The 17,828-nt window shown below is 34.2% G+C and overlaps 1 protein-coding gene and 1 pseudogene across 1 annotated transcript; both read right to left on the bottom strand.

Moving 5' to 3' along the window:
* Window positions 1-13,312: 13,312 nt before the first annotated feature.
* LOC107027731 lies at window positions 13,313-13,852 on the bottom strand (annotated as a pseudogene).
* A 99-nt stretch (window positions 13,853-13,951) lies between these two features.
* LOC107027732 (protein MAINTENANCE OF MERISTEMS-like) lies at window positions 13,952-15,641 on the bottom strand. Its single transcript, XM_015228814.1, has 5 exons — window positions 15,502-15,641; window positions 15,241-15,417; window positions 14,858-15,032; window positions 14,594-14,773; window positions 13,952-14,026 (listed from the first exon to the last, which is right to left on the bottom strand). Exons 1-5 carry the CDS (start codon window positions 15,639-15,641, stop codon window positions 13,952-13,954), a joined length of 747 nt encoding a protein of 248 aa, XP_015084300.1.
* Between the last annotated feature and the right edge of the window lie 2,187 nt (window positions 15,642-17,828).

A 17,828-nucleotide genomic window follows, 5' to 3' on the forward strand; every position in this document is an offset into this window, starting at 1 on the left:
TTGTTTTAGTAAAAATAACTTTAAATCTGTCAACATCATGTCATGTCACAAGCTGAATGGAAAAAAAATAGGTAGATGACGATGTGTTCTAAGAGTATGATGGGAAAATCATGATATCTGAATACATCGCCAAAGAATTGAAACAACTCAAGAATCATGATAAGTCAAATTTGGATGATACATAAAAGGATGATTATGTTCAACAGACTAGAATCAATGTCTATCTGACAGAAGCTCGAAAAAGAGCACTCAACAACTTACTTAGGAAATACATCAATAAATTTTTCTGATGACAAGTCAGGGTTAAGCATAGACGTTCACCTCAAGTGGCGAATCTACTCAGATGCTATCAAGAGCTATAGGAGTTGAAGATTTAGAGTTTCTTTATTTTCTTTCCCTGTAATCGCATCATTTGCTTGTAACTACCTTATGTTTTATGCTTAGGAAATTATCATTTAACGAACAATGTCTGACCTGGATTCTCAAGAGTGAAATACGTATGCGGCCTATGTCGACCTCAATCATTTCCTTATCAAAATTTTCTATTTCAGTTAACCCTCAAATTCCTTCCTCAACGGGATACGCAGGCTCCACAAGTGTTCGATGATATCTCCCATAAGATTTCTATTTTCCTTTATACTAGAAACATGGACAGAATAGGATGTCTCCAACAAGTCAAAACTTAAGATACATTGTGAGTTGCAACTGGACAAAATTTTTGAGGGGTCTCAAAAATTCTACAAGGCATATATTAAAAGTTTGAAATACGTTGAGACATCTAAAGAGACGAATTTTGTGAGGGACTCAAATTCTCAAGAAGATCTCCAGCAAGTCAAGACATAAGATATATTTTGAGTTGCAACTGGGACAATTTTTGAGGGGGTATCAAAAATTCTACTAGTGATATATCAAAAGTTCGAAACACACTGAGATATCTAATCGCAACAAATTTTTTGAGAGGGACTAAAAGATTCTCAAGAATAAGATCTCCGCCAAAAAGAGGATAAAGTCACTTTGAGAATTGCAATTGGGATAGAATTTTTTTAAGAAGATTTCGAAATTCCACGAGACATCTATCGACGACTCAAGATATTAAAAGACATCTAACTGGGACAAATTTCAAAGAATGACCCCAAAAATTTCTTCAAACATCACTAGAAGTTTGCAGTTAATTTTGGATATTTTGAGCACGATCAGGAGTTTAAAGCTAATGTCATATCTAGCCTCGTTAAAGTTCGAAGTCAACTTCAGCAATCTCAAACACGTGGGATTTCAGAGTAAACTACAAAACTCTCCAACTATGGAGGATTTCCGAAGAACCATGTCAGAAATTTCTCAAGCTTCAAGGATCTTTTGAATTCTCCAGAAACAAGTCATCCGACATGCCAAAAGTTTTGAATCAAGGATGTTCATTTAAGCTTTGGATGACATTACATTTGACAATGTCATTTTCCAAATTGATTCTCAAAAATGTTTCTTTCATTAAAGACATTTTAATATGTCAAATGTTTTGTATAATTTCATATTATGTCCATCAAGAAGCACGACATCAGAGTGATCAACCAAATATAGCAAGACAAGGAGCACGCGTTTAGAGAAGTCAACATATATACGTTTGTTCTAAAAACTTATAATTTTTTTGTGCATACAGGTTTATAAGATAATCTCAAGATCACATATTCCTCCATTCAACGAATATGGAGAATTTATAGGGCGATCTGTTGCACAAAATTAACAACTTTTCTGTGGATGCAGAACAATTATTAAAGTTCTTCGAAAGAAAAAGAAGAAGTTCAGAATATGAGCAACAACACCTCATCCAAATCTCCAACAAAGCATGAGTCGCAATGAACTCAAAATGTTCAAAGTAGTAACAAACAAAAGCACCACTCTCAACGTGCACACGCATCTTCGATGACATCAAATTACATTTGAAGAATATTCACAAATTCCTTTGATATCAGACGCGATAATGAGAACCGCCCAGAGGTCCATCATCTTCAAATGTCAAGAGGGTCATTGCATTCAAGCCACTAAGAGGGTCATTGCATTCAAGCCACTAAGAAGGCCATTGCATCTTCAAATGTCGAGAGGGTCATCACCTTTATTTGTCGAGAGGGTCATTTTCAGCCGCCAAGAGGGCCATTGCATTCAAGCCGTCAAGAGTACCATTTTATCTTCAAACGCCGAGAGGGCCATCACCTTCATTTGTCAAGAGGGTCATTGCATTCAAACTCCAAGAGGGTTATTGCATCTTCAATCGCCAAGAAGGACATTACATCTTCCATTGCCGAAAGGTTCATTGCATCTTCAAATGCCGAGAGGGTCATCATATATGCAAATGCCAATAGGGTCATTGCACATTCAAACGCCGAGAGTCCATCATATTCGAACCGCCAAGAGGGTCATTGCATCTTCAACCACCAAAAGGGTCATCATATTCTATTGCCAAAAGGGACATTATATATTCAAGCTGCCAAGAGGTCATTACATCTTCAAACGCTGAGAGGGTCATCACCATTATTTGCGAAGAGAGTCATTGCATTCAAACGCCGAGATGGCCATCATATTTGAACCGCCAAGAGGGTCATCATCTTCCATTGCCAAGAGGTCCATTACATATTCAAACTGCCAAAAGGGTCATTACATATTCATACCATCGAGAGGACCATCATCTTCAAACACAGAGAGGGCTATCATTTTTAAATGCTGAGAGGGTCATTGCATTCAAGCCGCCAAGAGGGTCATTGCATCTTTAAACGCTGAGAGGGCCATCATCTTCCATTTCCAAAAGGGCCATTACACATTCAAACCGCCAAGAGGTCATTGCATATTCAAACCTTCGAGAGGGTCATAATCTTCAATCGTTGAAAGTGTCATCATCTTCAAATATCGAGAGGGACATTGAATTCAAGCCGCCAAGAGGGTCATTGCATATTCAAACGCCGAGAGGACCATCATCTTCATATGCCAAGAGGATCATTATATCTTCAAATGCCAAGACGCCTATCATATTTATTTACCGAGAGGGCCATTTCATTCAAATGTAGAGAGGGTCATTGCATCTTCAACCCCAAGAAGGCCATTGCATCTACAAATTCCGAGAAATTCATTACTTCTTCCAATGCCAACATCATCTTAACAATAAAGCTTTCACAACAACATTCTACCATTGGATCAACATCATCCTACCAATGGATGTACCAAAATTATCTTATCAATCGAGTATCAATATCTTCATCATCAATATAGCAACGTCATTCTATAAATGAAGTATCTTTATCAACAATGTTACATTATTAATAAAGTCATCATCGTATTGAATCATATCAATTCATCATCTATTGTGTCAAACATCAGAATATTTAGTAAAAAAATGTGTCCCGAATAGGGTAAAACATATCTCTTCTCTATCTAAATTACATTTTCTACTAACAACTTTATTTCAATCTTTGCCGAGAACATCCAAGAGGATGAATTCTCAAATCAAACCACAGGTGCGGACGATATAAAAAAGGATGTAACACAACATGGAACTTTTTCTTAGCAGCGAATTGGGACATAGTTTGAAAAGAAGTATCAGACTCTTAGGAGCGAGCTGAGGATCAACTTCCATCACAATCAAACCACACCCCTATCAAAAGGCATGTGGATTTTTCTTTGATTTATCAGTTTCAATTTCGAATCCAAAAACGTTTCTCTTATCGAAAACAACTTTCAAATTTGAGTGACAGTGCACCAAGAGCTTTGGAAAATATGTTTGTGTAAATTCTTAATTATGGGTGTGTAATGCACCACATTCATGTCTAAGAGGTTGCAACCCTCTTTTTCATTATCAATTTATTTGTCACTCCTCCCAACCCAAAGGTTATCATATATACTAGATCTCATTTTCAATTGATTGAGTCAAACTACTAACATCCTTATTTCTAAGGTCTAAGGATATGTAGGGGGCTCAATGTTAAAAACTCGACTGTATTCCAACATCCTCTCTCAAATCTCATTCTCAAGCATGCCGGTCTCTTTATGATTCAATACTGAGATAGCTTTAAAATTCTTTCATAATCGTGCATCAGATCAAGCGTATCGAACTACAAGTGGTCGAAATTTTCATATAGCTTAAGATATGTGAGAAACCTAATTTAGAGGTTCGTCCATGATCCCTAAAGTTCGTACCAAAATCCTTTCTGGAAGGATGAAGATATAGTTGGTCAAAATTGGATTCTTCAATTTCATTTGCCTAGAATTTCTTTCACCAATCCAAGTCAAACGAGGGATAACTGTTGACACCCAATTTTGACCCTACACAATATAAATTAATCATTGAGCTTCTTAAATTTCAAAAAAATTGAAATAATTGACTTTCAAGTCATTAAAAATTATATTCTATTTAATTTTTAATATATTATTATATTAATATTTGAAAATCGCTTAAAACATATTTTAATTTTTTCCTAAATATATGATTAAATAGTTTACCTAATTTATAATTTATATTTTGAGTACTTAGTTGATAATTTAATTAAATATTTTATTTAGTTAAAATTAAGAAGCTCGTAAATTAATTAATATATTTTATGTTATTTAAATTTTAGTCGAATTCCCTAAATTAAACTCAATTTAGCTATTTCTTAAACCCTAAGATCAAGCCCCTTCGGCCAATTTCTCATTTTCTGCAGCATGTTTAATTAAATTCCCAGCCCACCTTCAATTCACTTTTTAACAACAAGATATCAGCCCATTCTCAATTCCAAAAGACCTAGCCTATAATTCTCACAATTATCAATACCAAACGACCCCACCTCGCTTCTTCTTGATCTTCTCCACGTGAGAACAACGACCAAAAGGAAACCCAGAAGTCGCATCCAGCAGCATACGCGAGCCCAATGGCCATATACGCGTCTTGTTTCCCGTTCTAGTACGCCTGAAAATCATGCAGTAAATCGCAGTTGACCAAACCATGTTACTTGTCCAACTACCCTGCAGAACCCATAACCTAGTTGCCTAGAATATCATTTTCTATCTCCTCCCTTTTTTCAGAAGAAATCTCCATCCATTCTACTGTTATCTTGAAAAGAAACAATGAATTTGAATTTCAAATTCAAATTTACACCCGATTTCCCCCTAAAAAATATGCCCTTTCACCCCTCTATGAATAGCCTTCTTAGTTTTCAATGAAAAGGGGGAGGCAAAAAAAACCACAACAATTGCTTACTAAATATTCAGGAATAAGTTTCTATTTTTTCCCTCTAGTTTGCCCCCAAATTGGAATTTTCCAGAGCTCATCGAAGCTTCACTTGTGGTGGCGTAAATCTTCACGGTCAAGCTCATAGTCTCAGTATGCGGCCCAGGAAAAGTGACAATCTCATCATTACTTCGTTTTGTTAAAAGTGACAATCTCATCATTACTTCGTTTTGTTACTCTTTTTCTTCTCGATTTTATATGTTGTGTTATGGTCTCGTCCAAGTAACTGTTTCTGTTAAGATTTCATTCGTTGTTTAGGAAAGGTTCATGTCTCTTGGATTATGCTTAAAGATGGGCTTAATACTGATAGTATCCTCTCTAAATTTTAGATGTACTCATTCTATCTTGTTTGAAATTAGCTTAATGCGTTGTTTTCCATGTTGAACTTTGAATACTTCTGTATACTTTTGGCTCTAGTGTTGTGGTTTGTTGTCTTCGTTTTCTTTGTAGTGTTGTGCGTTTTACTCAACAGATGAGATTAGCCTTGTCATTTTATTAGTGTTTGGAAGTCATGGGGATTGGTCATGACTAAATTACAGCTATTATGATTCTATTTCTTTAATGGGTATTTATTGAACTATCGAATCACTGAATCACAGGGTTAGATGTATGATCATGGTCTCACAACCTCTAATCACCTAAAATAGATAACATTCTAGCTACATCGTTGAGCGGGGATAGAGTGATTAAATATTGAGCATTAAGCTATCTTCGTGTATGGTGACCCAAGCAAGATCTCTAGGTATATCCCTACCCTTGAGACGAATTAACCCTAGCTATTTAGGGTTCAACAAGCTTCTTATGTCCCACGTTCTAACCTCTTATTTATCTTCCGAGTTCAATTTGGACAATGGATTTATTTCTACGATGACAAGCATGAAATACCAAAATAAGAACATAAGAGAGATTCATGTGATAGTAAATGATGAACCCAAAATCAAACTTTAGAGATTGCATTCATCCTACAGTCACAACCCTAGAACTAGGGTATCTAGCTACTCATAATCCGGTAATCAATTTTACAATAGTTATGAATCATCACAATAAGATTAGAAGGAAAAGATATAGAGAATTAACCCTAAAAACTCCAAAACGTCATTCTCCAGTTGTTCCTGTTAAAAATTAGAAAAAGAAAAATTAATAAAATAAACTAAAAAACTATATATACTAAAAGTCGAAACAGCCAATTCTAGGCCTCAGGCGCGCGATGCGCGAGCAATCTTCAAATTCCAGTCCAAGATGTATAACTCTTTCGCGTGACAAGCGAGAGTCACGAGACGTTTGGCCTCGAATTTAATTCTTTTATACTAATTTTGTACTCCCTTTTTGCGCGACGCGAGGCTACACACACTTGCCTTGGCGCATTTCTTTCTGCTTATTCTTTGCTTCTTCTTGACTCGAATTTTCTGATTGCTTCCCTTGTCCCTTTTTGTGCACATTTCTCCCTAAGCTTTCTTACCCAACTAATGATGTCGGTTAGCTCAGAAATACATAAATAACTCTCTAAGACTCTAAACACATACTTTGTGAATTCAAACTAGGCATAAATGTGGTCATACTTAGCATTATGTGCATATAAATATGCCCAAGATCTGTCATGATAGTCCCGTGTCTTCATTGTGAGAAGGTATTAAAAGGCTTAGGAAAATTAAAATATTCCTGAAAAATCGTGAGAGAATGACATAAGACCTAACATTACCAATCCAAAACGGCTCATAATCTTATCCTACTGTGATAAGACAAAAGTCTGGGCACGAGAGAAGGATAGAAGCAATGTAAAACCCATTAAATTTTGAATTTTAATTACATGTCTAACTGAGTGACTATATTTTCATCAATGAGGAATTAATGTCACACGATGTATGTTAAGACATCATAATATATGGTCAGTATTATTAGATATGTACTAAAATTAAAAAATAGGAATAAACATCACGTAAAGGTTGAAAATTAAAAAGAATCTATCGGGCTTGATCATGACGATCCCGTATCTTCATCATGTGAAGTTACTAAAAGTCCTAGCAAAATTATAATACACCTAAAAAAATATTCGTACAAGAATCGCATAAAATACTTTGAAGAATTGCACACACACTTGGATGTTGACGACTTCAGAATTTATGATTGTTCTGCACGTAAGATTCTCCTATTTATGGAGAAGGAATTGTGTGGTATTTAGTTCCCCAAAGTGTCAAAGTGATAATGTATCCTCATCGACGTGGAGGATTTGAGTTTATGTGGAACAACACAACTGGAGATAAATCTTGAGAGGCTGAGAGCGACCCTATCCGAGAGAAAGGTAGTATGCATTATCTCAAATCCACCTGACACCAAAAAAAACCATCGTGTTTCTTCAGTCAATTCTAAAAATGTTCCCACAATGTCGTCGAGTAATCGTAGATCCATCAAATTTTCTTCATCACTAGGAAGTCGAGTCCCAGAAATGGGTGGCAGACATTCCCTTCCACAACCTAAAAAACAAAGACTTTGCCTCAAAATAAGATGAAGGTATTGTTGGTGTCTTCTAACATTAATCCGATCTTCACACCTTATGCTCATGGTGAAGCTGAAATATTGGGGGAAAGTTACAGTGTCTTGGGAATCAGCTATGACTTGTTCAGAATTCTCACTTGAGAAGATTAAAAGGGTTATTCCAAAGAGACTAGAGAAATACTTCTAAAATTTCCTGGTCTATTGGTCCTTAAAGAAAGGCACACTGCTCGAAATGAGCACAACCTTGTGTGGAAAGTACTGATTTTAGAAGACCAAGTAATTTTAGAAGGATTTCTCGTATCTCTTTTGCATTACTGTTTCCATCATCTCCTATGAGAACTCTGAACGAGTCAAAGTTAATTCCCAAAACACTTACTTTCACCCCAGGATTTAAGATTCACAAAACTTATAAGGTGTGGATATTTTCCTCCTGCATGGGATAAATATCTGGGATAATCATCTGAAGACAAGAACAATAGCTTCTTCTTTTGGGGAAGATAAATTTTTACTATTCAAATTGTAGAACAGAATGTACAAATTCCATTTATGGAACTCGACTTCCCAGTTAAGAAGCAAGTTGGATGGAGCTATGATAACAAGCTGACACTTTGAATATCTTCATAAATGACTGAAGAAACACAATGGTGAGTCTGTTTTATCCGATTCCATGTGGGTGTCAGATAATGCATCCTTCCTTAGCCTACTCTCAAATAGGGGTTGTCTCAGCTTCTCAAGATATATATCTCCTGCTATGTTGATCCATATGAACTCAAATCATCCACGTTGTTGAGGATATATTGTTGCTTTGACACTTTGGAGAACTAATCCCACATAGTTCCATCTTCATAAAAAAGAGATATGGGGTTGCAGAAGAGTCAGGAACTGCTATCAACATCCAAGAGTGATGACAATTCTCTAATATGTTTTCTTTCGTGCCTCTCTTGAGTTCTCTAAGTCTGCAAATGACATAAGTTCAAGAATTTAAGAGTGAACCATAAATAAATTAGAAAACAGAGTTTACCAAAAGTTTTAAAAGAGAAGTGCTTGATAAGACTAAACTAGTATATTTACAAGAGAACAGAAGATGTACCTGCTCTCCAAATGGTCATGCAAACTAAAAATATGAGACCTTTTCCCATTTTTCTACCAAATAATAAAGAATAAAAAACTTTGACTTCTAAGTAAAAATAGACAATGGGGACTGATGATTTTGAATAACTTGGATCCACAGATACACTTATATATAGGATGAAATTGAATAACATCATAAAAGAAATGTGACTTAGACACGCCTTATATGCGTGAGAGAAAAATGAGACAAAGAGATTGAGGGAAAACAAAAAAAAAGTGTGTATACCGTGTAGTGACAAACTTGAATCTTCTGACAAATCAGGATGTAAAGTGTGAATAATAACTCTTCCAACTGTGTCACATGAATTATCAGAATTTGTGTCTTCTTCAACAAGGGTATTTTTGAGAAAAAATTAAAAAAAATGTTTTTTGCGTTCCAATTTAATTAGTTTACAACTTTTCGAAATTGTGGGATCCACTTTAGCTACGTCCCTTAATTTTAATTCATTTCATGTAGTTGTAGCTTTTTTACTTTGAATGTCGTTATTATTTGTGTAAATTTTTTAATTACTTTAAGTAAAAAAATTACGGTTGATGAAGAAAAATACTTCAATTATGAAATTCTCATGCGCCTTTCGCATTAGGTATTGGAAAAAAATGAGATCGATGATTATAGACCACTGATTTAAAATGTTTTGGATTTGTTTATAATCTAGAGAAAGTAAATTACAAAAAAAATTATTTTTTAAAAACAAAATGCTCAACTTAGCTTAGTAAGAAAGAGTGTTCAAATTCTCTTGAACCGGTTATAAGGTAACTAAGTTAATATAGCGGATGGTAGGTCATAGATTAATTTAACTTGTTTCCGTTTTCTAAGTCCAATTCTTCGCATCGAATTTGGCTACAATAATTTTATCTCAAGTGTGATTTGTAAGATACTACATAAAACGTGTTTATGCAGTTCATATCTGAATAATGTGCGCATTTCCAAGTTTAAACGAGCTCCAAAAAAGGTAAAATAAAATTTTACCGATTTTCGTGTGCTATATATAGTCAATGAATTTTTGGTGATTTGGGAATCCATCTTGTTTTTGGCAGAAACTTTTCATGGATGTGCGTAAAAATCTTAATAGATCCAGTTGTTCCCGAAGGTAAAATAGATGCATTTTAAAGTTCAAACGAGCCCCAAAGAAGGTAAAATCAAAATTTACCGATTTACATGAGCTATATAGTCCATGGATTTTCGGTGATTCAGGACTCCAACTTGTTTTGGAAAAAAACTTTCATGGACATACTTGAAGACCTTAGTAATGGATCTAGTTGGTCCAGAGGGGAAAACAGATGTATTTTCAAATTCACACGAGCCCTAAATTAGGTAAATCAAATTTTACGAATTTTCATGTGTTATAGTCCATGAATTTTTGGTGATTCAAAATTCTGGGTTATTTTTAGCCGAAGGTTTTCATGAACGACCGTTAAGATGTTCGTAATGGATACAGTAGGTCCCGAGGGGCAAACGGGTGCATTTTTAAGTTAAAACAAGCCCCAAAGTAGGTAAAACCATATTCTACCAATTTGTATTGCCGTAGTCCATGGAATTTCGGTGATTTAGGATTTCGACTTGTTTTTGCTGAAATATTTTATGGAAGTCCATTAAGAGCTTAGTAATGGAGATAGTTGGTCACATGGGAGCGCATTTCCAAGTTCAAACGAGCTCCAAAGCAGGTAAAACTATATTTGATCGATTTTCGTGTGCTATTATCCTTGGATTTTTGCTGATTTGGGATTCCACCTTGTTTTTAGTCAAACTTTGTCATGGATGTCCATTAATACATTAGTAATGGAGTCAGATGGTCCTAGGGAAAAATGAGCGCATTTTTCAAGTTAAAACGAGCCTCAAAGTAGGTAAAATAATGTTTTATCGATTTTTATGTGCTACAATCCATGGATATTTGGTGATTCGGGATTCAGACGTACTTTTGGCTGAAAATCTTCATGGACGCTCGTTAAGACCTTAGTGATGGAGTCACCTTGCGAGGGGAAAATATGCTCATTATAAATTTCAAACGAGTCCTAAAGTAGGTAAAACCAAATTTTACCAATTATTGTGTGCTATTGTCCACGGATTTTTGGTGATCTAATTTGGCTTGTTTTCTGCTGAAATTTTTTATGGACATCCCTTAAGACCTTAATAATGGATCTTGTTGATCCTAAGGGGAAAACGGGTGCATTTTCAAATTCAAGAGAGCCCAAAGATTGTAAAACTAGATTTGACTAATTTCGTGTGTTGTAGTCCATGGATTTTTAGTCATTCGGAATTTCAACTTGTTTTTGGCTGAAACTCTTCATTGACGCCCATTATGACCTTAGTAATGGAGTCAGTTGGCTCCGAGGGGTAAACAGGCGCACCATAAAATTCAAACAAGTTCCAAAGCAGGTAAAACAAAATTTTACCTATTATCATGTGTTGACACCTAATTTTGACCCTCCATAATATATATTAATCATCGAGCTTCTTAAATTCCAAACGATTTGAAATAATTGGCTTTTGAAATTTTAAATATTTTTCAAGTCATTTTAAGTAATTTTTTAATTTTACAAAACTTTTTTAAAAAATTATATTTTATATAATTTTGTATATATTATTATTTAATATTTGAAAATCGCCTAAAACATATTTTGGTTTAATTTTTTTGAAATATTTGATTAAATAGTTTAGCTAATTTATAGTTTATATTTTGAGTAGTTAGTTCATAATTAAGTTCATTATTTTATTTGGTTAAAATTAAGAAGGTCGTAAATTAATCAATATTATTTCATCTTATTTAAAGTTTAGTCAAATTTCCTAAATGAAACTCAATTTGGTTATTTCTTAAACCCTAAGATCAAACCCCTTGGGTCAATTTCTCATTTTTCGCAGCCCGTTTAATTTAATTCCTAGCCCAACTTCAATTATTTTGCAGCAACATATCAGCCCATTCTCAATTCCAAAAGACCCAATCTATAATTCTTACAATTAGGAATTTTTCACCAAAATAAGTCATTCTATAAATCAATGTATCAAAATAGTATGTTTTTAATTTTTTTACAAAACTAGTATAAACGTGGTTCACAGTAACATTTTATGCTTTATTTTATTTTAAAAAGTTTAATGGGAAAAATAGCAAAAGTTCACGGAACAAACAGAAATAAAACGTTATTGTCAATAACGTTTTATACTTCGTTATCTCGAATCACGTTTTAGAGCTAAAGCGTTTCTCAAAAGTAACGTTTTATATTTTAGTACTGTAGACACGTTTTATCCAATCACGGGCTCTGCAATTAAAGAATCGAATCCTGTATTTTACAGATTATAAAAGGTAACTGATAATCACGTTTCTTATATAAAACGTAACTGTCAATCACGTTTTATGTAAATTTAATCACGGGGCATCGGATTAAGAATAAAATCCTGCTACATTGGAATCTTACAGATCATAAAACGTTACCGCTGATCACGTTTCTACATTAAATCGTGACTATCAATTACGACACTATGTTAAAGTCAATTTTTTCATTTTTTTTACTGACGACAAATGGTTATAAAATGAACCTTGTTGAAACAAATGTTCTATACACTCCAACAATATTCATTCAAAATTTTGTTTGTGTAGCTCAATTTTGAAACAATATTTACAAAGGTATGAATTAAATAAGTCAAGTCAATATATCATATTGTGTTATTATTTTTACCATAACTTTCAAATATTTTCTGATTTATTACTTAGAAAGATGACTTAATTTTACCATAGCTTTGAACAACACTAGTAGTATTGCTGATGTAAGTGCATCTTCTACTTCTAATATCAACAATTATACAAGTCAGTTGTTATCCATGCTCTCTCTTCCTTCTACTGCTCATTATGTCAATGCACCAAATGATATTCACTTTGCTCTTCAAGCTCTCCATAGAAATGCGCCCAATTATAACAATCAAGTTTCTGCAACTGAAGCCAACTTTTAAATAACTTGCAACCATAAACTTCAATAATCAATTTGAAGAAATATTCAAACACCATCAAATGCAACATATACATGTAACCAAATTTCTTGATTAATAGTCAACTGCATCTACTTGGTATTAGTTAATATATCAACCTCAAACATGATCAGCAGTACAAAATACATAAAATTACACATACTAAAATACTTGACACCATACAAAGTTTAGTGAAAAAATATTAACCACCAAAATGGAGTTTCTTGTCGGAGTTTCAAAAAACTACACTTAATTTTTACATAAGAAGAACAAAAATGAGCAAAACTGTTTCAATCCGCAAGAAGAGTGAAAAATGAGCTCAAAGTTATCTACTTTTTCTTCCTATATCCAATCTGCAATATGAATTTCAAACTATCAAAAATTGAAGCTAAACACCATTCTGAAAGTAAAGTAATGCATCTCAAGAGAAAAATTACAAACTTTTTTTCTTCATGTTGATTAGAGCTCACTTGGAACCACATGATTCATCCTTTGTCTTTTTTCTTTGTCAACACAGAAACTTTTGTTTTGTTCTTTTGGTCCTGCTGATTAAGATAATGACTCCCTAAAAGTAGGAACAATTTTTCAGTTATTCAACTAAAAAGGAACACTTATTCAAAGAATAATGTGAAGATTTTAACATACCAGTCGCTTAAGAATGATTGTACCTTTTTCTTCACTGATGGTTCACCACCTTGGCTTGCACCTTGATTTGCATCCTCCAACTCATCACCATCCACAAAGTTTGGGGCTTTTTCAAAATGTTGATGTTGATTACTACCAAATACATTTCCAAGTGATAAAAGACTTGGGTTCCTTGATATTTGTGGAGTATGTGGTGTCATGTACGTCACAATCTCAATGTTTGTTGGTTCATAATTCGAGACTGCTTGGGAATCTTGTGTGATTTGATCATCTTGACCCATTTCTATAGGTGCTCGACCTCTCTCAACAGCACGTACCTTCCTACCCGCAACACCATCTGTTCCTCACCGACGAATAGGAGGATGCAAATGGTCAGACATTAGCTCCTCTCTTCTATAATTTTCTTGAACATGAATCCTATCTGCCTCTTGCACATATGCCAAACAATTAGATCCTTCATCCCGCTCCATTGCACGAAATCAGTAAAATTCCTCCATTGATGGATTTTCACCGAGCGATATTGCTTTATTAACCATCAAATGAATATAACCCACCTGTCCAAAATTTAAAATTAACCCATTCAGTCCATCGAATAAAATTTGACAGAGAATCAAACATCTAAGATGTTTTGAACATGACTCGAATAAGAATTAAAAAGCCATATACGAATACATCCACCTAAAGGGAAAATATTGGAACAAGAAAAATGGTACTCAACAATTTAGATTCTAGCTATAGTTCGGAAGAAATCATTTATGCTCCAACAATTAATAATCTAATATCTAAATTCTTTAATAACCAACTACCCAAGGGATCAATGGTCATATGGTTCAAATTCCGCGGATAATGGAACCACCACGCTACCTTCTCTAAAGCTATATGTGACTTTGCTAACTGGAGAAATCATATCCATAAATCCAGAAATATGAAGTACAAACTTTGATAGAATGCTCATGAACCAGATTTGTAACATCCCGTAGTCAAAGCAGACCAAAAGTTAATTTTTCGGGAAGACTCTAAATTATGTCAGAAGAATATGGTTCCCAAATGAACTATAAAAAAAAAGTATTCACAATTACAATATATATGAAAGTTAAGAGAAAATTAGTACAAAATCTTACCTGATCTTCTGTCATTGAATCCAGCGCATCCCTGAAAATTCTTAACACGTGTTTGGTAGTGTCGGTCCAACTAAAATGTGCATACCATCTAGCAGCATGTGGACCCCTTGGTAAACCAACAGGGAAAATATTCCTTGTATCTCTTTTTGCTACAATCTGAGGCCTAAGGACGGTAACTCTCTCTCATGCCCAAATTTGAACATAAAAGATAATTATAAACTAGATAAAATTTCAATAAATACTAAGTGTAATTTTTGAGTATACCTGAAGTAGTGGTAGGAATCCAGCAATCTCATTTTGGCTACTTTGGGAGGCTTTACAAAGAAAACGATACAAATATGCTAGGGTTGCACTACCCCAACTGTAAGACCCGACCCGACTGTAGTGATATCCTCCAGCATAGGCAAATACATAAGCTTTAAAAGACCACCAGATGTGTCTACCAATAGTAAACCAACAATCATCCAAAACATATAACACCTAGCTTTCTCGTTGACCATATTCTGTGTTGCCAAGTCGGGTATCGTGGTTGAAGTCGCAAGTGTGCATTAAGCGCAGAGACCTTGAGACTACTATGTTTAAAGTCTTGAGGTTGTGGACTAAAACCTAATAATCTTTGACAAATATTTTGCCAATCCACTACAGACCTCTGTGGCTCATACCCAACTATCGGATTACCTTTCACGGGTAAGCCATACAATATCTCCACGTCCGGTAAAGTGATCGTACTCTCACCCATCCTAAAGTGGAATGTATGAGTCTCAGGACGCCATCTCTCAACTAGTGCGGTGATTAAGCTACGATCAATAACAGGCCTATGAGACCTATAAACACCATATAATCCAGATAGTTAAATCACATCTAGGACTCGTGGATGAATGGGATGTTCATTTACTAGGTCCCAAAACTTCCCATCACATTCTCTTGTGGTCAAAATCATATTATCATTCCCTGTCCATATATCTCGTGACCTATGAGTGAGCTGTCCAGTTAATAGAGACGGATCAAGTGGACCGGAATCCAATTGGTATGCATTATTAGCAGCCATAAAATAAATACCTATACAGAAGTAAGAATACAACGAAACTTAGAAGCTTTCCTCAAATACTTCATCGACAACATTTTCAATCATATCAATTAAAATATAAGCTTCACTATAAGAGTCGCAACTCGCAACTGTTGAGAAAATTGAATATCTTCACTCAAATATAGTTTCAAGTACATATAGTTTCTTATCATATATGTGAGCTCAATGTCTGAAAAGGCTTAAATGAGTCAGGTATCATTTTTTTCTGAAATGAGAATCATGTCACAGAAATTCTAACAGTGGACCACCTGAATGTTGTATTTCATATTGGGCAACACTTTCTCTTAACAATACAACATTCAAATCATTAGTAATCTTCAGTCACAAGACTTGTCTTGATACCAAGTTATGGTGATCATTACAATTTTGACCACAAATTTTGATGAATTGCTAGAATTTTTTTAGCATTTGTGATCGAAAATCCCAAACATTAGTCACCATTTATCTCTGGTACATCTTAAGATAAAAAGATAGGCATAATTTGACCATTAACTTGGCGCTAACGAATAACTATGCCCTCCAACATTGAATGTGTAGAAGAAAGCACTTAAAATATTATAAAATTGAACAAGTAGACACATGTATCCTACATGACATAATACATCTAGGATGTCAAGATGATACAAAAAACAAAGAAAATATATACTAAGAGCTAAAGTGGCCGAAAATATCTCTATCATTGAAAAAAATTACGGCATAAATTTATATTTTGTATCATAATGTAATTACAAGTTATGTCACTTAATTCTTAAAAAACTTTGCTAATAGAGGCATATGTTTGATTCATAATTCACCAAGTTATACAGTAAAAAGACATAACTTAATTCCTGAGAACTTATGTCAATAGATACATAAATTCAGTTTTAAAACCAATAATAATGTTGTAAGAGACATAACCAATAAAAATTCTCTAAACTTAGATATCACACAAAATTAGGTCATCAATAAGAATACTTTGGCCTACAATTTCTTTTAGCAAAAATAGGCGTAAAAATTAAAAAAAAATTATTTGAAGATCCCTAAAATAAAGTAGGGATCACTTTTAACTTTTCGGCGCGAATTCAAATTTATATATCCCAGACAAAATATGTACTTTGTTGAGCAAAGTGTTACTTTGTACCCCATTGATCATTTAAATTGATACTAATATTATATAAAAGAATTTATTGTGTCTATAAAATCCCTTAAACATTCCTTCTGTTAATTTACAACCCTTTCTGTTTATTCCTATTAATAACTAATAGTTTGAAGAAATCAGAAGCAAAGTTGTGATGAAAGAGAAAGAGAAGATGTTGCTGCTAAATGAACTTGTTGTAATGTTAACAATGTTGTTAATATTGTTGGTAAATAGAGTAAAGGGTCATCGAATTCTTGTCGATACAGATATGGATACTGATGATTTTTTTGCTCTTTTCTACCTTTTGAAACTTAACACATCACATGTGGACTTACAGTTTTGCCTTTTTTTTGTTGAAAGCATGTCATGGAATGTAATATAACTTGGAAGGGCTGTATTTTCGTATATTGAGAGTTATTTTTTTTTTGCAGGCAATAACTATTAGCACAAATGGATGGACTGATGCAGGACATGTTGTAAATCAAGTGTATGATATGCTTTACATGATGGGACGTGACGATATTGTTGTTGTCGTGGGAGGTGAAGGTGGAATACTTCCTAATGGTACCATTCTACCTGATGTTGGTGGATATCTCCCTATAATTGATCAGGTGAACATAAATTTTTCATTTGCTCTACTTTTGGTTATATTCTGCAAGTCAAGAATCATTTGCTGGTCAGTTAAATGTCTTCATAGTTTTCGTTTACTTGAAATCTTTAGTGTGCTAACTTTGCAATGATTTGTTAGGAAAATGCTACAGCTGGTTATTGTAGATACAGACAAACTATTCCTGTAGGTCCTAGAGGACGTTTGGATATCGACTCTAATTTTGGATTCAGAAAGAGCTTCCTCCCACAGGTATCATTTTGCATTAAAACTAAATGGAGGATTACTTTGTCTAGCTTCCTTAATCACATTTTTTCTGGTTTTAATCAAGAAGAAACAGACTTAGACACTTCTATTAAATCCATGGAAAAAATTGTCAAGGACTTAGGGATGCATATGGATCACAGTGTTGGAGGTACCATCA

Source organism: Solanum pennellii, chromosome 8, assembly GCF_001406875.1.
Source record: "Solanum pennellii chromosome 8, SPENNV200".
NCBI classification, from domain to species: Eukaryota; Viridiplantae; Streptophyta; class Magnoliopsida; order Solanales; family Solanaceae; genus Solanum; species Solanum pennellii.

Bases quoted from the DNA above. Each gene is read 5' to 3' on its own strand.
- LOC107027732 (XM_015228814.1), bottom strand. From the start codon at position 15,641: ATGGCTGCTAATAATGCATACCAATTGGATTCCGGTCCACTTGATCCG. The intron at 15,033-15,240 runs GTCTGTAGTGGA...TACTATTGGTAG, and splicing joins GTTGGGTATGAGCCACAGAG to ACACATCTGGTGGTCTTTTA. The intron at 14,774-14,857 runs GTATACTCAAAA...TGGGCATGAGAG, and splicing joins GATTCCTACCACTACTTCAG to AGAGTTACCGTCCTTAGGCC.